At 38.4% G+C, this 24,052-nt stretch overlaps 1 protein-coding gene across 3 annotated transcripts in view; it reads right to left on the bottom strand.

Annotated features, from left to right (window-relative positions):
* LOC126204399 (histone-lysine N-methyltransferase SETDB1-like) overlaps positions 1 to 24,052 on the bottom strand; it is a 334,147-nt gene that overhangs the window by 212,464 nt on the left and 97,631 nt on the right. For all 3 annotated transcript variants that reach the window (XM_049938777.1, XM_049938775.1, XM_049938776.1), the window contains one exon: positions 20,073 to 20,190. In XM_049938777.1, the coding sequence (XP_049794734.1) occupies positions 20,073 to 20,190 (118 nt within the window). The remainder of the gene's footprint in view (positions 1 to 20,072; positions 20,191 to 24,052) is intronic.

Genomic DNA, 24,052 nt, shown 5'->3' with positions numbered 1-24,052 from the left:
AAAATACAACAAGTGAAAGATTATACAGATTTAAATCTATATACCACAAGCAACCTTATGGTATTTTGTTAATTACTGTCACTTCATTTCCCTATTGCAATCACGAATAGTTTGGACTGCTAAGAAACCTTCAGGTGGGCTTGAATATCTTTGATTTTATTTTCATGGTCTTTTCATGAGAAATACATAGGAGGATGTGATATATTGAGTGACTCTTCTAGGAATGTACACTACTGAAACTTTTAATAGTAAAAGTACAACATGAGGCAGAACACCTCTCTTGCAGGATCTGCCAATGGCATTGGCAAGCCACCCCCGTGATGTTTCATGCTTCCAAAATGAACCAGTAACAAAACACACTGCTCTTCTTCTGATTTTCTCTATTTCCTCTATCAATCCTATCTGGTATGGATCCCAGACTGATGAGTAATATCCAGGTATTATTCAAATGAGGATTTCCTGCACTCCGCAACAATTTTCTAAACCACACTACAGTTATAAGAGTCAAAGGGCCTGCAAGGGAAGTAGTAGTTGAGGAGGGAACGAGACAAGATTATGGCCTATACCTGAACAATGAGCAAGCAGTGAAGGAAATCAAGGAGATATTTGAGAAAATAATTAAATATCAGGGAGAAGAAATAATAACTTTGAGTTCTGCAGATGACACTGTGTTCTGTCCGAGACTTGGAAGGACAGTTCAACGGGACGGATAGTGTCTTGGAAAAAGAGGTTACAAGAGGAGCATCAACGGAAGGAAAACAAGGGTAACGGAATGTAATCGAACTAAAGTAGGCACTGCTGTGGGGATTAGATGAGAAAAAGGCACACTAAGTTGTGCTATTTGTGCAGCACAACTGACAACAGTAGAAGCAGAGAAGATATAGAATGGCTATAGCAAGGAAAACATTTCTGAAAAAGAGGAATCTGTTAACATCTAATAAAAATGTAAGTGCTAGGAAGTCTTTTCTAGAGACTTCTAGGGAAGTGAAACATGGACAAAGCAGTCCATGGCACAACCTCAGTAAAAGAAGGGCTCTGTTGATAGGACATTCTGAGGCATGAAAGAAAATTTCAGGCCCAAAATTAGTGTGTCATCTTGCATTTGCGGAATATGATAAGTTGTTTTCCTTTTCTTCAAGGAGCAAAACCTCGAGCTTTCATTGAGCTGTAGCTCTACTCTCTGCCATGCCTATTACTCTAACCTTGAACATACTCGTGCACTTTGACTACTGTTGTAGGATAGCAGGAAGTGTTCGTTGCAATTTTTTTTATTAATTGTTGTTTGGAGATACCACTTCCCAACTGCGCAGTAAAGTGCGTAATAGAACGTGGAGTGGAACAACGTGGTTGGGCATCCAATTTCTCAAAAGGAGGCAGGTGGTTTTATGACACAAATTTCAAAATCATGGCTATTCAGCATGCAGAAGCAAACAACAATTGTGCAACTTCAAGAACATACGTAGCTACAGAAACCAATGTTCGAATGTGGTGAAACAGCAAATGACATCTGAAAACTGCTAAGTCGACTAGGAAAGCCTTTAGAGGCTCACAGAATGGATGTTTTGCATATACGCAATAGGAACTAGAGCGACTTGTGGGCAAGGCAAGTAAAAAAAGGAATGGCAGTTTCCCACATTGTCGTAAGAAATTAAGCACATGAATTTACACAAGAACAAGGTGTCCAATTTAGAGCCTGCTCTGTGCGGCATACAAGGATGGTGCGACGCAATGGACTTGTGCTGTGATGTCGACCACCCCTTGCTCAGCATCTTCCAGCATCATATGTGAAGAAGTCGGTTAAGTATCAGTGATACATTATAAGACTGAGAAAGGAACATGGTTACCTCTTAAGGCAAATCAGAAATGCTGAAGGGACTCCTGTTTACTTTGACATATCATTCACTACAACAGCTGAACAAAAAGCCAGTAAAAGTGTATTGGTTCGCACTATGGGCAATAAAAAAAAATCACAAATCACCATGATGTGTGTGCATGTCAATGGAACAAAGACACAACACTACGTCATCCTCAATCACAATACCATGCAGAAGAACAAGCTTCCTTCTGGTGTCACATTTTGTTTGCAGTGGGAAAGGATGGATGACTAATGAGTTTGTTACAGATTAACTCTGTACAGTCTGGAGTGGGAGGCCAGGTGCTGTTCTAAAGAATCATGGTTCTTGATACTGACATCTGCAGTAAATGCAGAAATACTAAAATTAAACAAAGATCTTGTTGGTATTTCAGGGGGCATAACTTTGCAACTACAAGTGTTAGATGTAGTGGTGGATAAACCATTAAAAGACCATCCGAAGCAGCTTACAGCAACAGGTTACTTCAAGGTGGTCAAGCACTGAACCGTATCAGGAAGTTGATAAGCCTTCATTATCTCTAATAGCAGAACGGATGCAGACTGCTTTGACATGCATATCCAGTGCATTAATTGTGAAAGGCTGTAAGATGTGCCATGTAACAAATGAAGTAGATGGGAGCGAAGACTGTCTACTGTGGGCAAAAATACAAGGAAACCGTGAAAGTGACACTGAAGATTCAGTGGACCACTCCAGAGAGGACGACTAACAAGGGAACCTCCCCATCGCACCCCCCTCAGATTTAGTTATAAGTTGGCACAGGGATAGGTCTTGAAAAACTGAACACACATCAATTGAGAAAACAGGAAGTAGTTGTGTGGAACTATGAAAAAAATAAGCAAAATATACAAACTGAGTAGTCCATGTGCAAGCTAGGCAACATCAAGGAGAGTTTCAGCTTACGAGCGCCGTGGTCCCGTGGTTAGCGTGAGCAGCTGCGGAACGAGAGGTCCTTGGTTCAAATCTTCTCTCGAGTGAAAAATTTATTTTTTTATTTTCAGATAATTATCAAAGTTCAGGCACTCACACATAATCAACTTCGCTCTCCAAAATTCCAGGACATGTTCAGATTTGCTTGGACATATGCAGGATTTGACGGCCTACGCATGGAAACATTTGAAAACATAAAAAACATATGTTTTGACAGAGCACAGGGAAAACTGTGCAACTGTGAAACTCTTGCATTCATTTGTTGCAGTTTATGTAACAAACTCTTATATTTTCATCACTTTTTTGGGAGTGATTATGACATCCACAAGAAAACCTAAATCGGGCAAGGTAGAAGAATCTTTTTACCCATTCGCCAAGTGTGCAAGTTAGGTGGGTTGACAACATATTCCTGTCATGTGACACACATGCCGTCACCAGTGTCATAAAGAATATATCAGACGTGTTTTCCTGTGGAGGAATCGGTTGACCTATGACCTTGCGATCAAATGTTTTCGGTTCCTACTGGAGAGGCACGTCCTTTCGTCTACTAATCGCACGGTTTTGCGGTGCGGTCGCAAGACACTGACACTAAACTTATTACAGTGAACAGAGACGTCAATGAATGAACGGACAGATCGTAACTTCGCGAAAATAAAGAAAGTAAAATTTTCACTCGAGGGAGGACTCGAACCAAGGACCTCTCGTTCCGCAGTTGCTCACGCTAACCACGGGACCACGGCGCTCCTCAGCTTATCTTGTCCTTGATATTGCCTATCTTGCACATGGACTACTCAGTTTGTATATTTTACTTATTTTTTCATAGTTCCACACAACTTCTTCCTGTTTTCTCGATTGATCTGTGTTTAGTTTTTCAAGGCTTATCCACTGTGTCAATTTATAACTAAATCTGAGGGGGTTGTGATGGGGAGGTTCCCTTGTTAAGTAGCATCTGATCTGATTTTATTTTCTGTGTACTTATCTCGGAGTCGTATTGCATTCAGAGTCATCATGGATTTGGAGATTTATGGTTTATTCATTCTGCAATTGAGGAAGAGCCACTCGCCACCAATATTCAGCTACTGTGACTATATACACACACACACACATACACACCAGATTTTACTAGTTGCAACTGTCGTCTAGGGGTAGCATCTTTGGCTGGTAGTCAAAATGTCATAGACACAGAGTTAGAACACGCCATTGCGCAAATTTAAGATAGAAATCAACTGCAATGGCGGCCAAAGACTTCCAGCATCATGCAAAGGGGGAAGTGACAATGAGAAAAAAATTGAATAACCAATGAAAGGGTAAGCTTATGTGAGGCAGGGCACAGAATGTCAGAATTTTGAATGTGTTATGGAAGCTAGAAAATCTGAAAAAAGGAAATCCTAAGGCTCAATCCAGGTATAGTGGGGGTCGGCGTATTTACATAGAAAGAAGACTAGGATTTCTGGTCAGATGAGTATAGGGTAATATCAACAACAGCAGAAAATGGTATAACAAGAGTAGGATTCATTATGAATCGAAAGTAGGAGAGAGGAATTTCTTTACTGTGAACAGTTCTGCGATAGATCATTCTCATAAGAATCGACAGCAAACAAACACCAGGCGTTGCAAAGAAAAACGTAAGAACAAGGAAGGTGACTGTGAAGAAACTGTGCACAACACAAGAGATACGTCAGCTGACCGATGAAAGAAGCAAGTATAAAAACATTCAGTGAAATACAGGGATACCAAAAATACAAGTCACTTAGGAATGAAATAAATAGGAAGTGCAGAGTAGCTGAAGAGAAATGGCTGTAGGAAAAATGAGAAGAAATTGAAAAATAAATTATCATTGGCATGACTGATTCAGCATACAGGAAAGTCAAAACATTCTTCAGTGAAATTAAAAGCAAGGACAGTAACATTGAGAGTGCTTTGGGGGGAAGAAGTACACTAAAGGCCTCTATGAGGGGGGGGGGGGGGGGGGGGGGGACTTATCTGATGATAGAACAGAAGAAAAAAAGGAGGGACGAGGAGGGGGACCCAATATCAGAATTTGAAAGAATTTTATACAACTAAGGCAGATCACATTCCATCGAAATTTCTAAAATAATTGGGGGAAGTGGCAAAAAGACAACTATTCAAGTTGATGTGCAGAATTTATGAGATTGGCACTATACAATCATACTTTCAGAAAAACATCATCCATACAATTGTGAAGATAGCAAGGGCCAACAAGTGCAAGAATATTGCACATTCAGCTTAACAGCTCATTCATCCAAGTTGGTGACAAGCACAGTATACAGAAGAAAGAAAATGAAAGCTGAGAATCTGTTAAATGATGATCAGTTTGGCTTTAAAAATGGTAAAGGCAGCAGAGAGGAGCCCTGATACTGTGGCTGATAATGCAAGCTAGACATGAAAAATTAAAAACACGTTCATAGGATTTGTTGACATGGAAAAAATGTTCAACAATTTTAAATGGTACAAGATGTTCAAAATTCTGAGAAAAATAGGGGTACGCATTGGAAGAGATGGGTAAAATACAACATGTACAAGAACGAAGAAGCAACAATAAGACTGGAAGACCAAGAACCAAGTGCTCCGATTAAAAAAAGAGTGGTCTTTCGCCCTTACTATTCAATCTACAATGGCCATTCAATAAGTAATGCAACAGATTTTTTACTGAAAGCGAATTGGTTTCATTAGGATTACAATACACTGTATTATTCCTGACTCTTTTGGCTACAATACTCTATTTTTCAAAATAACCTCTGTTCAATGTGACGGCCTTAAGCCACCTTACTGGGAGGGTCTGTATGGCCGAATAATACCAATCTACTGGTCAATGTCACAGTCAACAAACTGCTGCATCAATAACCCCATTATCCACATACTGCTTTCCACAGAGTCTATCCTTCATTGGACCAAACAAATGGAAGTTGGAAGGTGCGAGATTCGGGCTGCAAGGTAGTTGAGGAAGACAGTCCAATGAAGTTTTGTGAGCTTCTCTCAGGTGCATAGACTTAATTGAGGCCTTGTGTTGTCATGGACAAGGATACATTCATTTTCATTCTTGTGGCAATGAACACACTGAAGTCATTTCTTCAGTTTCCTGAGAATAGCAAAATACAGTTTAGAGATGATCATTGCACCATGATAGAGGACACGAAACAGAATAACCCCTTCAGAGTCCCAGAAGACTGTCAGCATGACTTTGCTAGCCAACTGTATGGCTTAGAACTTTCCTTCCGAGGAGAGATGGTGACACCATGCCTTGGATTGCCATTCTGTTTCCAATTTGAAGTGGTGAACCTATGTTCCACAGCCTGTGACAATGATCAACAAAAAATTGTCACAATAATCAGCCTTGTAAAGGTCAAGCAATTCTGCACAGATGATCCTTCGTTGCTCTTTAGTGCTTCTGTTAGGCAGCAAGGAAATCAGCAGGCACAGTCCCTTTGGGCACTCCAACTGGTGGATAAATGTGTCAGGACTACCAACAGAGATGCCCAGTTTTACAGTAAGGTTTTTGATTGTGATCTCTGCATCACCTTGAATGAGAATATCAGCGCGTTCAAATATTGCAGGAGTCATAGCTGTCTGCGACCAGCCCGCACACGGGAGATTGGAAAGGTCTGCGCGAGCTTTTTGTAATGTAGACAGTCAACATGCCCAACTTCTCATAATATTTTTGTTCACTGCCAGGCCTCCATAGACATTCTGCACGTGCCTATGAATATCTGTAATGTTTTGGTTTTTTGCTAAGAGAAACTAAATGAGAGCTCTTTGCTTGGATCACACCTCCCTTACAAGCGGTGCTTAGAAGGTTACATATAGAGCCACCATCTATCAGAACTTCCAAGAAACTATTGCGGCTGAAGAGGGAATATACCAAGACCTCCCACAACAAACTCGGTAATTTTACTGAAATTGGCTTAGAAACAAAATGTGTTGCATTAGTTATTAAAAGGCCTTGTACACACCAAAGAATTAATGACAGGGATGAAAGAATGATTCACAAGAGGGATTAAAATTCGAGGTGAAAGTATATCAATTAGAAGATTTGTTGACTACACTGTTACGCTCATTGAAAGTGAGGAAAAATGGATTGAACAGTCCAACGAGCACAGAATATGGATTGAGAGTCAATCGAAGAATGATGAAAGTACTGAAAAGAAGCAGAAATGAGAACAGCAAGAAATACAACATTGGGACTGGGAATCACGAACCAGAACTCTGCTAAATAGGCAGATGGACAGAGCAAAGAGGACATAAAAAACAGACTAGCGCTGGCAAAAAGTGCATTCCTGGACAGGAGAAGTCTACTAGTATGAAACATAGGCCTTAATTTGAGTAAGAAATTTTTGAGAATGTATGTTTGGAGCACAGCATTGTATGGTAGTGGAACATGGGCTGTGGGAAAACTGGAACAGAAGAGAATCGAAGGATTCAAGATACGGTGCTACAGAAGAGGTAGTGAAACATGGGCTGTGGGAAAACTGGAACAGAAGAAAATCGAAGGATTCAAGATATGGTGCTCCAGAAGAATGCTGTAAATTAGATGGACTGGTAAGTTACGGAAAGGGAAGGTCCTGTGCACAGTTGGCAAGGAAAAATAATTGAGGACATAGGTTGGAAGTGCTACTCTGGAATGAAAAGGTGAAAAGTTGGCACAGGAGAGGAATTCTTGGTGGGCCACATCAAACCAGTCACACCAACTGATGACTAAATAAAGCTTATTTTGCAGTCTCTTACAACTAGAGTTTGGATTTTGCATATTTTGCATGTCATTTTTTTACAGTACCTGGTGTTGTATCTTTACAAATTATGATATTTTGGAGATACTAGGCTACTTTAAATTCAAATTTAGAATGCATATATTTGCATATTTTTGGCATTTGAGCATATTATTGTCATATGTAGAGTAATTGGCCATAAATATGCATATTTTTGACATTCGGAGGTCATATTGAGGTTCATTTTGTTCCCTGGCAACCCAAGAACCTCCCAGAATATTAGGCCAATAAATTTCTAAAATGAGTTAATACAGGACGTGCCATCAGAATAAAAGCCTTTCAGGTAAACGTGGGTAGCTTATGGAGGCACATAGTCTTGTTTTTCCACTCAGGTAGTCTCTCAGATAAGGATGCTAAAGATGGTTCATTGTTGAAAGATGGATTATCAGAGTAGAAACATGCTTCAGTATTTGTTGCCCGCAGTTTATGCGTGTTCAGGTTGTTCACCTGATCTCTGCAGTGCGCCAACAATGCCCTATTAGTTATTGTTGGCATTTCACAATATGAATCATTCTTGAGTGTGGTTCCATGCTGTTCACATCAACTCTTTGCAACCTTCTTCAAATTACGAATATGCCCATACCAAAAACCAACAATTTACAGTAAAGGACAGGAAGCGATTGCGCTTTCACAATGGACGGAAAAATAATATTCTGCCAACTACATGAAAAAGAGATATGTTTAATTTTTTTTTTTTTCTTTTTCGATAACTTCTCCAAGAAATTACAATTGTTAAGTTCATCTGTAAATTTACGTGCATGTTTTCTATGTACGAATGGGGGGAAAAAAAAAAAAAAACCTTTATGAATTACCTTCGGCGTTGTTGCAAATTAAAAGAAAAAAAAATGTTAAATCTTGTGAGAGGATCGAAGTTCCAAATTTCAGAAACTTATTTGAGTGACCATCTCGGGGGTACACACTGTTCTATTACATTTTCATACAACTGTACATACTTACTGATGTTTATTCACTTCTCCAACACTTCAGATCAGGGTCGAGGAAAAATTTCAACTGGATCAGCATAAACAGACATCTCAGCATAAACAGACATCTCAGCACCAGAACAATGTAGCCAAGACACGGTTAAAGACTTCACAGCAACTATTCATCTCCTCACTTTCGAAGCATATGGATGACAAAAATGATTTGAATGAAGACCTTTGCAAGGCTTTAATAAAAGCAAACATCCCCTTGAATAAGATGGAGAATGAAGGATTAAGGACCTTCTCGAAAAAATACACAGGAAAAGATATTCCTCATGAGTCAAGCTCAGAAAGAACTATGTGGACCCATTGTATGAAAAGGTAAGGTTTTCTGGTAATTTTTATGAACGTAGGTACATGAAAGTCAATGGATATAATTTGGTATATACATGGGCCAAAATAATAGTCGTTTAACTCGAAAAATAAATTTAAATTATGTTTGAATGTTTATTTTTGTAAAATTGTTTTCATGTATATGTCTCCTATGTAGTGTCCACATGCTTATGTGTATTCTTTTTTCTTTTTTTTTTTATTTAGTTTCTCTATTACAGACACTGGAGAATATTGGGAAAGACATCGGCAATTCTCTAGTCTGGCTATCCGTTGACAAAACCACTGATTCTTGCAGTCGGTATATGGCACACGTCATACTTGGAAAGCTCTCTGCTGACGAGGCTGCACAAGGACACCTCCTACTGGCCAAAGAAGTGGAACGAACGACACATGCCACGAATGCACACACAGTGCAGGAAGCACTGTGTAAGTTTTGCCAATATTGAATAGTTTAAAATAAATTATAAGTAATATAAGAGTGCAGTTTTTCACATCATATCCCGAGCCAATAATTAGTTTTCCACGTCATGTCCTGAGCCAATAGCAAAATAATAAAAAAATGTGTAAACTTGTAAAATCCTTTGATTTTCTTTCAGGTGTGCTATGGAGAAGTGAAGATCAGAAATGTGGGGAGAACAAGGTTTTGGCCATTGTGACAGGTAGTGCCGCATATATGCTGAAGGCCACAGAGTGTCTCCGGGTGTTTTACCCTAAAATTATTCACCCAACATGTCTGGCTCATGGCATCCATCGAGTCGCTGAAGAGATCAGAGTCACACTGCCAGAGGTCAACAGCCTTATATCTTCAGCAAAGAAGGTTTTCATCAATGTACCAAGTTGAGTGGGAGCTTTCAAGGCTGCTCATCCTGACTGTCCTCTACCACCTGAACCAGTCTTGGCGAGGTGGGGAACGTGCATTTCATATGCAAACTATCATGTAGACAACCACAGAAAAGTTGAAGAGGTATGTATGTCTATGTAGTTCTGGATAAATTGAATAATCAAAGAAAACGAACAAAACATAGAATTCCAATATTAAGCTTATTTCTCTTAGAGCAGTTTTCAGCTTGAAACCGACATTCACTAGATTACTACTTTCTTGTTCCAGGTCCTAAAGGGCTTTGAAGATAGCGAAAATTTAGCTATACCAAAAGCCAAGGACCCCTGAAGAATTCCAGTGTGTTACACAGCCTATCTTACATCCGAGCGCACTTGGGTGGCCTTTCAGACTTAACTGAGAAACTTGAGACTCGTAACATGGAAGTTACGAAGGCAGTGGCTCTCGTCAAAGGACTCAGGACACAGAGCAAGAGTTGGCCAGGTCCGATCGGTGAGAGACTTAGAAGAAAACTGGATGCAGTTCTTCATAGAAATAACTGGTTGGCCTACGATTCTGAAGATCGCTCAGTTACTGGAAGAAGAAAAATGCTCAAACAATCTAGATGATTTCATGTCGTCTGATGTTGCTGCTCTTAAATTTTTACCTGTAGTGTCATGTGATGTTGAATGGATCATTTTCAAGATAGAAAATAGTATTATCTGACCACAGGAAAAATTTTCATTTAGAGAATATGTAAAAAAATTTTTGGTAATTCAAACAAACTCTAATTTTTAGAATTTACCAAACATAGTGTTAAGTACCTATGTCATACTTCATTTTATTCATTGAATTATAGCCATTATTGAAAATATTTGATGGCTATTCATTAATTTTCCCAAGTAAGATGCATATTTTAAAGAATTTATCTAAGAGAAATGCATAATTAAAGGATTTTACCTGCATATTTAAAGGCATATACTGGCAGTAAGAGCATATTTTAACTGCATATCTCGAGGAGTTTTGGCGCATATTTCGTGGGTTTTAAGTGCATATCGATCTGAACACTATTTATAACACACTCAGAACTCACACAGGGAGTAGGAGAGAGAGAGAGAGAGAGAGAGAGAGAGAGAGAGAGAGAGAGAGAGAGAGAGAGAGAGTTTAATAATAATATTTTTTTTTTCAACTAGCATGATAAGTATTCTGGGTTTGTTTAGGATGTAGAATTTGTGAGATGATGGTGCAGTGTTTTGAGGGAGTGGCAGATGTGAAAGTTCAATAAGGGGTCTGGGTGCAGTAAGTGTTTGACGGGGAATTCAATGGGTGTATGATAGATTTTGTGGTAACCAAGACTGCATAAAAACAATATCTTGCAGAAGGAACAGGAAAATTCAGGGATTCCTGTGTCACAGATATTTGTTTTTCTAGCATTCAGGGACGGACAGTGACTGGTGCAATCTGGAGACTTGGAGACCACTGTGAATGTAGGGATGGTATCTAGAGCAGTAGTTCCCAGACTGGGGGCTAATTACCCCTTGAGGAGTAAAATGAAATATTCTGAGGGGTAAAAACGTAAGAGCTTAACTGTGTTTTGGTCACAAAACTAAGTTGTCATTAGATATTCATATATCATATGATTGTAAAACTAAACATATAAGTTATAGTAATTACCTTTTCAGTTTCAACTACTAATATTAACACATGAGAAAATGTGGTGAAGAATACAGTTAGTGACACAAATGTATGAAAATCTTCCTCACATAGTCCACCAACTACACCCACATTCCTAAGCCTTTTCATTTGAGGCACACCACAGTACTTTCGAAACATTCATGACACCCCTAAAACTGATTTTTTCAAAGATGGAAAAAAGCAAACACATGAAGTCAATACTTTTTTTTTTTTTTTTTTTTTTTTTTTTTTTTTTTTTTTTTTTGGAACAACTATGAGACACAAATTTTAGAAATTATGTAGGACTCTTGAATAGGGACTTTTTTTGTTCTCTAGTATTTTATCCGAAGAATATTGAAAAATATCAAAAATCTCATGACATATCTGATCTAATTGCGACGCACCAATGTGTCTCAACACGGTTGTCGAAAAATGTTTATGCTCAAATATCTCATGAAAATGCCATCTCCAAGTTGTTGTAGTTCCCACGATAGACCAGAAATTCCTTGAGTGTTTAATTCACAACAATGTTGTTTTTGTTGTTGTTGTGGCTGTCTGTCCAAAGACTGGTTTGATGCAGCTCTCCACTCTATTCCATCTTGTGTGAGCCTCTGCATCTCCAAATAACTACTGCAACCTACATCTTTCTGAATATGCTTACTGTATTCATCTCTTTGTCTCCCTCTAAAATTTTTACCCCCCCCCCCTCCCCACACTTCCCCTCAATACTAAAGTGGTGATTCATTGATGTCTCAGAATGTGTACTATCAACTGATTCCTTCTTTTGCTCAAGTTATGCCACAAATTCCTTGTCTCCCTACTCTATTCATTAGTTACGTCATCGACCCATCTAATCTTCTGCATTCTCCTGTAGCACCACACTTCAACAGCTTATATTCCTTTTTATCTAAACTGTTTATCGTCCATGTCATGTTTCACTTTCACACATGGCTACCCAGTGGCTACCAAACAAATGCCTTGAGAAAAGAATTCCCGACACTTATATTTATATTCGATAATAACAAATTTCTGTTATTCAGAAATGCTTTTCTTGCTGTTGCCAGTCTATGTTTTATATCCTCTCTACCTTGGCCATCATCAGTTATTTTGGTGTCTAAATAGCAAAACGCATCTACTACTTTCAGTGCCCCATTTCCTAATCCAATTCCCAAAGCATTGCCTGATTTAAATCGACTACATTCAATTATCCTTGTTTTGCTTTTGTTGATGTTCATCTTACATGCTCCTTTCAAGACACTATCCATTTCATTCAACTGCTCTTCCAAATCCTTTCCTGCCTCTGACAGCAAACCTGGAAGTTTTTATTTCTTCTCCCTGGACTTGAATTCCTACTCCAAATTTTCTTTAGTTTCCTTTACTGCTTCTTCAACGTATAGATTGAAAATACTGGGAATAGCCTATAACCCCATCTCACTCGCTTCTTAACCACTGCTTTCCTTTCAAGCCCCTTGGCTTTTATAACTGCCAGCTGGTTTCTGTGCAAGTTGTAAAAACCGTTTCGCTCCCTGTATTTCACCCCTCCTACCACCAGAAGTTCAAAAAGAGTATTCTAGTCAACATTGTCAATGGCTTTCCTGAAGTCCACAAATGCTTTTAATGTAGGTTTGCCTTTCCTTAACGTATCTTCCAGGATAAGCTGTAGGATCAGTATTGCCTCGTGTGTTCCTACATTTCTCTGGAATCTAAACTGATCTTCCCCGAATTTGCATCTACCAGTTTTTCCGTTCTTCTGTAAGGAATTTGTGTTAGTACTTTGCAACAATGACTTATCAAACTGATTGTTCAGTAATTTTCACAGCTGTCAGCAACTGCTTTCTTTGGAACTGTAATTACTACAGTCTTCTTGAAATTTGAGGGTATTTCACCTGTCTCAGATGTCTTGCACACCAGATGGAAGAGTTCTGTCATGGCTGGCTCTCCCAAGGCTATCAGTAGTTCTGACAGAGTATCATCTACTCCTCGGGCCTTGTTTTAACTTAGATCTTTCAGAGCTTTGTCAAATTATTCTAGCAGCACCATATCCCCATCTCATCTTAATTTATGTCCACTTCCCTTTCTATAATATTGCTTTTAAGTTCATCTCCCTTGTATAGACCCTTTCAACTTTCACATTAATTATGTAAGTTGTAGATCTAAGCAGTTTTAATTATTATTCTTTGAAACACTTTTACAGCATTACACATAGGTAGTAGTAGTAGTAGTAGTAGTAGTAGTAGCAGTAGATTGAAACTTCCTGGCAGATCAAAACTGTGTGCCGGACCGAGTCTCGAACTCGGGACCTTTGCCTTTGCAGTAGATTACTTAACTAGTGATTGTGATGGCCACAGCACCCACACCACCTTACACATGAGCTACATGTGCTCTGGCACATATGAAATTTTCTGCAGCACTGATTAACACATTTTAAGTTGGTTGATTTTAAATGATGATGCACGGTATAGTTGAAAAGTGTCACTAGGAAGAGGAGTGGTGCAGCGGATGCAGGTTTTATAGCACCTGTCTACCACCAATGTGTATACTTGGCTTAAATTACATCATTCCACAAAAAAAGTTGTTAGAAATAAGCAGCATCTCAATGACTCATTAGTTTATGGGTTAATAAAACACTTCCAATATTATTTATTTCATCACTTTAAAAGGGTTCAACGAAAATTCTTTTTCATTTGAAAGTTTAGTTACGCACTAATGTTGGCAGTGGTGGTGGTGTGCATGTGTGTGTGTGTGTGTGTGGGGGGGGGGGGGGAGGCATAGCTAATGTCTGATTTTGCTCAAGGATAAGGGTCTCAGAAAGGTTGGCTATATTGATTTAGAGAAAGGAATTTTCATGGTTAGATAGCTGAGGCAGAACCCAGGAGTTAGGCAGCATTCAAAGAACAGGATCTGGGTCTGGGACTGGGTTTTAGCTACGGGTAGAGATGATTTTCTGAATTGATACAGATAGTAGGGTCACCATGTAATTATTATCCTGCAAAGCAAAGTGAAGTGAATACCAGGACAGCGTGGCAGCAACATCTTGTTTATGCACGCAAAGCAGGATGGGAAAGCAGTATTATAGGGTGTTTCATACAAACCCGAACGACTTCAATTCCTTTCTGGAAGCTCGTAGAAATGCTAAAGTTATTTTAATGATCTCAGTAGCTCTGGGAAAATTGAAAGTACCACCCATTGTTGGCAAGCTGACTTATTTCTGTGGATGAGGTCCTTTGTCCAGTATAGTGCCCACTTGCTCATCTCGTGTTAGTTCATTCATAGCCTTGTCGGCTGTGGTTTTATGAAGTCTGTGAGTGTAGTTCAGGTCGCGTGACAATAACGAGCAAATCAGTGATTCGTTCGCAGCCTCCAGCTGGCAGAAACATGCAATATATACTTCAAGAATGCTGTTTTATTGTGAAAATATATTAGAAGACAGACCCATTAGTTACAATGTAATGGGCATTCCCGACAGAATTCAATATGTGAGACATTCTAACAAAGGCTACAATTTTATTGACTGTAAGAAAGTTGGAGACAACTGGTATATTAAACAGTGACAGTGATAAACACAGACCATCACTGAGTGCTAAGGTTATTGATAACGTTCACAGATATTTGGAGAACTCTCCAAGGAATTTGTTGCATTGATTGAGCCAGCAGACAGGCATTTCAGATGCCACATGTCACAGAGCTGCAAAAAATCGGCACTGCGACGACCATACAGAGCGCACATGATGCCGCATTGCAAAAAACAGATCAAGAGACAAGAACATGTCACTGTTGATGGTTTCAGAGGTTTCTTATTCAATGTCCAGACATTCTCTCCTAACTTGGTTTAAAGATGAGGCATGGTTTCATCTGCCAGGTTACGTAAACACACAAAACAGCAGTTACTGGGCTGGTATAAACCCCCATGTCATCCACGAAACACCACTGCATGATGAAAAGATTGGAGTGTGGTGGGCGGTGTCAGCTTCCAGGAGTGTTGGGTACATTTTCTTTAATACAACCATATACACTACAGTTTATATGGGCATCTTCAACACGTTTGTGGAGCAGCTGAAGGGCATCGAACATACAGGTTATTCCCAGCAAGCAACAAGATGGAGTAACATGCCACACATTTAAAGCTTCCATGTATCTTGTAACCAGTTTCTTTCGTGACCGAATACTTGAATGGCCTAAAAAATGTGCTGCCTGCTGCCCCCCTTTCTATTTCTTTCTTATGGGGCATCATATGCAACAATGGACAATGGTAAGGATACACTTCACAGAACGTCAAAGAATATGGTGCAACGAGTACAGTTATGTATTAATGCTGATGGAGGGCACCTCCAACATTTTCTGAGGCCTTTTTATGTATGTAGGTATGCACGCATATACTCTCCCAATTGGGTATTATCATTTCCCAAAATTGCAAATGCGTCCCGTTACTGGTTGAAATGTTATGAGTCATTAAAGTAGTTCAGGTTTATATTGATCGTACTGTGGCATAACCTACAGTATTCTTACAAGTGCTGTCTCACATTACCTACCTATAAATGCCACTGAATTAATTACCCACTTAGAACAAGAACAGAGGCAGGATGTTACAGTGCAGTGATGTAGCTATCTTCCTCGGCTATGTCTGGCATTTTGTCATCTGGCATTTCAGTCATGGACAATGAGGATGACAGTTTCAATACATGGCAAATGATGCTTTATTTTCACTTTTATCGTGCACCAAAGTACCTCTTCTCCAGTAGTCATTACACACTTTTTTGACATAATATACGACATTTTCTCAGATTTCTCAAGAATAAGCAAAGATATTACTCTTTTTTCCAGCTTTCTTGACATATCATGACTAAAGATATTATTCTTTGCAAGATTCCAGATCAGTTCCATGGGACTGAAGTCAGGATAGTATGGTTCCATTAGAAATTTGATCAACTCTTTCTACATTCTGACAGGGAAATAAAAGGAAGTATGCTGGCGCTAATAAATTAATACAGAAACTTCAACTATTGTTAGACCTTGCTCAATGTATTTGAGTTCTGGCTGACCAGGACCATACTTCACTACAGGAAAGTGGTTCTCTCTCTCTCTCTCTCTCTCTCTCTCTCTCTCTCTCTCTCTCTCTCTCTCTCTTGCTCGCTCTTCTCTCTCGTCTGTTGTGAATTCTCTCTCATTTGTGGAATGTATCATTATCAAAGATGACTAAACCTCTAGAAGGTAGATGTATATTTGCATAGTTTTCTTTTTAAATTTTGCTCTCCATCTCTGTTCATACTCCAAGGTTTCACTTTTATAAACAAAAGTGTGAAGAGCACTTGAAATGAAACTCATATTATTGACACTTATGTGCACAACAATTAATGCTGCCCAGAACTTTTGACTGGCATTACTCTTCAAGTAGTCACTTTGCCATCATTTATCCCGATTTTTTCTAAATAAACAACTGTTCAGTTTAATTCTGATGTTTCATATTTTTGTATAACTCTAATGTGTTATGCTCTTCTCACAATTACGCCCTCTTGTGCACGTCTCACAACTTGTTTACTGCAGCGGCTTTTACAATAAAACTGCAAAAACTGTAAGATTTTGGTACAGATCATATTTCCTTCTATTGTACATAATATTGCAGAAACTGTACATATTTATTGTTACTATCAATGAAAATTTGTTGTGACAATATTATGAAAAGGAAAGTTGCTACTCTCCATATAGCGCAGATGCTGAGTCGCAGATAGGCACAACAAAAAGACTGTCACAAATAAAGCTTTCAGCCATTAAGGCCTTCGTCAGCAATGGACGAGACATGCAAATGCAACTCACACACACCACTGCAGTCTCAGGCAACTGAAACCACACTCCGAGCAGCAGCACTAGTGCATGATGGGATTGGTGACTGGGTGAGGATAAGGAGGCTTGGACAAGGAGGGGGAGGTATAGTATGATGGGGGTGGGGGACAGTGAAGTGCTGCAGGTTAGCCACAGGGCAGGGGAGAGATGGGGAAGTGTGTGTGTGTTGGGGGAGGGGTGGGGTGGGGGGAGTAGCGGGGAAGGAGAGAAGTAAAAAGACTGGGTGTGATGGTGGAATGACGGCTGTGTAGTGTTGGTATGGGAACAGGGAAGGGGGGCTGGATGAGTGACGACAGTGACTAATAAAGGTTTAAGCCAAGAGGGTTACGGGAATGTAGGATGCGTTACAGGAAAAGTTCCCACCTGCACAATTCAGAAAAGTAAGTGTTGGTGGGAAGCATCCATATGTCACAGGCTGTGCATCAGACACTGAAATGAAGGATGTCATGTTTGGTAGTTTCTTCAGAACAGGGTGGTCCACTTGTTTCTTGGCCACAGTTTGTCAATGGCCATTCATGTGGACAGACAGCTTGTTAGTTGCCATGCCCACATAGAATGCAGCACAGTGGTTGCAGCTTAGCTTGTAGATCACACGAATGGTTTCACAGGTAGCCCAGTCTTTTTGTTGTGCCTATATGCGACTCAGCATCTACGCTATATGGTGAGTAGCAGCTTTCCTTTTCATAATATTGTTACATTCCATCCTGGATTTTCCATTGTTTAAATATTTATTGTGTGTAGTTTCCTTCTTCTTCTTCTTCTTCTTCTTCTTCTTCTTCTTCTTCGGGACTGATACCTGAATCCCACTTCTCAGCATTGTCCACCTCCTTTCATAATTTGCACACTGTTGACGTACTTAGCTTTAACATTTTACTTGCATCTTCCAAAGTCTTCTCCACTGGCACTGTGACACCTTACTCCTTCTCACTGTTAATAAATTTGATGACATTAACAGCGAGCTATTGTATCTGCCTGCAATAACATTTTCCATGCTTATACTGTGCGGTAACGACATGTGCTACTTTTAACTGTAATGTGGTTGTACCAAGTCACATGATTAAGTTACTTCCCACTACAGCCGGGTCTAGGTCTGCTTTCTCGGATAATACATATGACTGTACAAAACACGTGTCATATGACAGCCCTGTTCCACTTTATCAGGAAATTTTAGGTAGCACTCTTTGAACATATTCAAAACAGTTTACTAGTCCAAACACAACTTAATGTAAGAAGTTCCCATGTAATCATATTCACAGGATTTGTATAATAAGTGCAAAGAAAATCGTAATCCTGTTTTTGAGATCTTTTACGTTCATATTTTAGGCAGGTAAGAACAACTCGTAAACATAGGTTCAAAAGAAAGAGTACGTAATTTACACTCTAGGTTGAGAGGAACCTAAACTTTGTCAAGACAAGAAGTCAACCTAGGATTTGAGTGACCTGCCCTCCCCCAGCCTGTTCCGCTTACCCCCCTTGAACACACAAGTTCCAGAAACTAGGAATAATATTTTCAATCCTACATGTTTCTATTCACACAAGGAGCAGCTTTATCTCCTGAAAGAAAGTACTGACTTGACACTCTCTCCCCCTGTAAATTTAAAATTTTTCTGAACTGAATTTTCACTTTGATAGAAGTCCAAAGCAGGGCAGTAGAAATTCTAAGTAATTGTGTCAGTAATCAAAACTATTATTATTATTATTATTATTGCAACGAATAAGGACTCTACACACAATCAGTGTACGGGAAATGCACAAGAGCTCAACTCAGAAAAATTCGTACTCACGTGCCATCCCTCATGCCAAACAGTTTTGCACAAAAGCGACAATAAATATCATAAATAAACATTCCTATAATTGCCACTCACCAACAGCTGATAGGTGTGTGGCATACAGAAATACATGACAGTAAAGAGGTTTAAGCACCTTCCTTCCTACTGCTTTTTTCTAGCACACACTCTTCCCTGGTTACATACTGTGTGTGGCGGTGCTGGTGATGGTGGTAGTGGGAGGGGTGATGGCTATGCATGTACACAAGAAAATGAACTCCAGTAAAGTCTCCATGTTGCTATGTCGGTAACAGATGAGAGAGAGTGACTGCCTTTCCTCACTTTCAAATATTGTTTCCATCCTACAGTTCTCATTATTGTAATAGTTAAATAAATAGTCCATCTATTCTTTTAAAAAGTTAACACTTCCAGTGCAATTCACATCAAATTTTTATTAAGACAACTGTTTTGATAACGTAGATAGCAGGAGCACCAGATTACATATTTTCTAGAAAGGCATTTTTGTATCACACAAGTCAACACCCAAACCAATTTATTAGGATGTATTACAGAATTTGTTTTTGTGGTAAAGTATTTTTGTTATGTAATAAACAGTAATACCCATCTTCACATTCAACTGAAGCTGAAGGATGAATTGCACAACCACCAGTGAGTAATATGGAAAAATTGTTTCTGCCCAATAACGAGAAAAAAATCCTTATGGCTTCACAAACTTGTCTACCAGCTTATGTAACATCCAACTGAAATTAATAAATATTAACTAAATGCAGCATTACCGTCCACTTTAACTACATGCCATACTAATTTATCCATGATTGAAGTAGACATACAATATTGCTTGAAGTCCACAAAAAAACTCCACAATGAAATTGTTTTGTTGCCCGAGATTGGACTAATAACCCAAAAATCCACTTGTCTGGCAAATAAATACTGCCGAAAAATCTTAATTGTGTGCTTTGTACAATAAAATAGAAAACTGTCATGTGACACAGCAAGGGAAGAATACATGAATACCAGGTTTTAAGAAGTGTACAGTGATGCCTTTCTCCTTTTACCTTTGTCAGAATCTTCCCCTTCCTCTTCATCTGAATCTTCAAGGAATACAGTTTCACTTGGTTTTGGAAAATCAGCAGAAAGAATTGACTGATTGTTCATCATTGCTTTTCCTAGACCCTGAAACAACCACAGATGACAGATAAATTAAAAAGTGTTCTCACAAATAAAGCCAAATGCCTAATTATTAACTATTTTATAAATGCAATTTCTGGTTAACACCAACCAGCACTATTTCAATAAAATGTGTGTGTATTATTAAAGTGAAGATGCAAAAGCTGACTATTAAGGAAAGACAAGAGCATCTGCACATTTTACGTGAGGGTTAAGGAAACCAAGTACGGTCAAAACCAGACGCACATGCTTTGAAATCTACAAAGTGGTTGTCAGAAGGTATAATGACACTTACAAGGACCTGGGACATCAGTATTTCTGTCCTGGTGAAAGAGTATTGAGAATAGTGGACTGAGGGAACAACAGTTTCAGGCCACAGTATATATAGTGCTACTTTTGGGACAGCAACCCACTACAAGACATATAGCTACATAAATAATTGGATCTTTCTAGAACAGTAATACAAATAAAATAAGATCAAATGGGATATGGTACGCAATCAAAAGTGCAGCAAAAACTGAAGACAAAACAGAATTAAAATCAGAACATAGAAACAGCACAGCATAGAAATTCAAATGAAGGCTTTATTGTAAATAAGAAAATTTAACAATACTAAGTGTTTCATAGACAGAATAGCAAAAATCCACAGAAATCATCCAAGTGTACATGTCAACGTGCTCATAATCTGATGATAAGGTACACAATGTCTAAGATGAGTAGCAGAAACTGATATATGAAAGAATATTTCACTACACAATTTTAATACAAAAATGGAACAGAAACTTCAGACTGATTGCTCAGTGGGAAAGTTTACACATGTTACTGGAAATGGCAGGTCATATTATGGCGGTAGAATTTTTCTGGAGGAACAATGTGTTTGTCCTCAGCACATCTTCCAGAACAAAACACATAAAGAGAATTCACAAACTGAAATTTATTACAATTTATCAAGCAAGGAAGAAACTGTCAAGTGTGTGACAATCCAAAAATACTTTCAAATTTCAAATCATCATAACTTATCACATGCAAAGTAAAAATATATACAAACCTAGAAACAACCAGATTCATCAAGTTGCAAGTCAGAAGAGTAGACTATGGCAATTCATGTAAGAATAAAGAGGTATATCAGATCAAATTAAACAGAGTTCAGCTTCTTGGAAAATGAACATTGTACAAACATGTACAAAAGAGTCGACTGTTTAACAGAGGTACTTGAATAAGTAAGAAACAATGGTGCAGGTATAAAGAGAGCAAAAAACTGTGAAAGAGGAGGCAAGGAATTCAAGTATATGTTGACAGAAGTATAGCAGAATACGCCGAATTATGTGGGTCTTCAAGATGACGCAGTGATATGTAAGGAAAATATGATGAGAGAAACAACAAAAAACAGTAAGAGTATTAACAAAATAAAATTTTATTGAATGGAATCCATATTTTGTCAGTTAAGATAGCAGATATGACAAAGTAATTTATAATAAGAACAAATTAAAAAAACTACATGTACTGTCTTCAGAGACAATTCGCTACCACTTTGTGTACAACAGACTTTATTGTTATCTTAATTGTCTTCATTTTTAAAATAACAACAGTAACTCAACTAATTTATCAGCTGATAAGGGACTAAAGGCTACTCATGTAACCAATACAATCAGTTATTTTATTTTTATCTACAGATCTGATGATGGCTCATGGGCTCATGTAAAAATAAAATTGGCCACTCTCAAAACGAAAGAAATACAGATATGCAATAAAAACTATTGTCAACAGACAGAACTGCACAAATATTCCAGAGTTTGTTAAAATTTTGTACAGTCCCAGATATATATGAAGAAATGTAAAGTTGGTTTCACCTGTTGTGATATTAAAAGCTAGTGTCATCTGAGATGACAATGGAATTCTTCTTATCAAGTTAATTTCAAATGGTAAAACATTAACTGGAAAACTCAAAATAAACCTTCTGAGCCAACAAAAAAAGAGGTCTGGATTGGAAAGATAAAAATCAGCATGAAGACCTGCCCACAAAGGTGAATTGGAAATGGAAAAACTGAGCCTGAAGTGTAAATTACTGGAGCATGCAACTATTCGACAGATTTGGCACCCTATAACATCAACATACCCTCTCATATGGTGGAAACCATCTCACGTGTAAAGCAAACTATTGGAAAATGTTACGAGTTGTACGAATATGTCATCTGTAGCATTTAGCATATTTTTCAAATTCACTATCCCTACCCTGGAAGCATGTGGGGCACAAGCCCAAGGAACCCAAAATTCCAAACCGCAGATGCTTCCTCCTGAACAATGGCTTTTTATTTAAATGAATTTTTGGAACTGAAGAACAGATAATTAAAATGTATTGCAAAGTTTACAAGCATCGCTATGCTTTCAAAGCTTAATAACAAAATTTAAACAAGAAAGAAAGAAAGAAAGGAACCTGGACTTGCTCATTTCTAGAATTTCATCCCTTGTGTAAACCTTATATTATTTGGGAAATTTTCCTAAGTAAGTCAGTTTGACCAAAAAAAATTAACAGCTATACCTACTTTTCAATGATTAGATCACAGTTCTCCTGATTATTTTGGAGTATAATGGAAACACTTACAGAAAATAAGTTTAACCACAGTACCTCACTTTAAGGACATAATTTGTTCCTTAACCCTACTCTGATCATTAATCCCTAGTTAGGAGAAAAAAAAAGTTTCAAAAGAAATCTTTGTAAAATGGGATGATGCATTACATGCCGAAAATAATATTCAGACACGTCCGTAATAGGCTACACTACCTGTAATACATTTTCTATTTATAACACAGTATAACTGTTTTCATACAGGGAAGTTGTCTACAGATTTTTGTTTATGCTTATATTTCAAGAACTGATGTGGCATTATCATAAACTAAATTTGTAGCACACATAGCAACTGCATCATAGGCACCTTCATTTAATTCATGTTAACTAACGACGACAAAATAAAGGGTGGTTCAGAAAGAGTCCTGGTTTTCAAATGGATGGTAAATTTTTGTTTGTTGGTTGGTGACACTGTTTTGATACGTTTAATTTTCCAGGAACATTCTGATTGTTGACTCAGTTCGAATTTTTCACATTTGGTGTCTAACCATGGAGCAGTTCACTTGTGCACACCAAGGGCTAATCTTGAAAACATTTTATCAGAACGCAGCAACTGTCAGGTGACTTCACGTGATTCTAGGGCATAATGAGGCACCGAATGAATCAACAGGCAGACTTATGAAAAAGTTCTTTCAGTTGGATTCAACAGTAAATCTTAAAAGTTCTTGGCATTATCGTCATGGGCATAGTGAGTATAGCGTTGCAGTGGGTCGTGACAGTGTGCCTGTTAGCCCAATGATATCGATTTGTCACCATTCCCTTGCTCAAAACAGTTTTTAATTTTTTGGATAGCTTTGGCATTTCAATAAAGGACTGTCATGGACAAAGCTGTCATAATGCAGTAAAGACGGCTGGAAAATATTCTGGTCTTCATTCAAGAATTAAAAAATATAAATTCGCTATTTTTGTCCCATGTGCCACACATTCACTGAATTTAGTAGAGGTTCAAGTGGTTGGATGTGCTTCTGAAGCAGTAGCATACTTCCTTTTTGTCCAAAAATTGATCACCTTTTTTCAGGTTCGAACAGTCAATGCGAAATTCTGAAAGAATTTTTATGTGCAAATAAAATTCTGAAGTTTCTCTCTGAAACCAGATGGTCTGCACCTGCTGATGCTCCTAACACTGTCCACAGTGGCTACAATCATATTTTTAAAGCTATAAAGTCAATTACTAGAAACACCAATGAAGCAGGAGAAACACGAAACAAGCTTGAAGCCTTGCCAAGTAAATGGAAAAACTGG

The sequence above is a fragment of the Schistocerca nitens genome, chromosome 9 (genome assembly GCF_023898315.1).
Source record: "Schistocerca nitens isolate TAMUIC-IGC-003100 chromosome 9, iqSchNite1.1, whole genome shotgun sequence".
NCBI classification, from domain to species: Eukaryota; Metazoa; Arthropoda; class Insecta; order Orthoptera; family Acrididae; genus Schistocerca; species Schistocerca nitens.
Note: the sequence above shows the minus strand (reverse complement) of the source record. Positions and strands in the feature narration are given on the sequence as shown.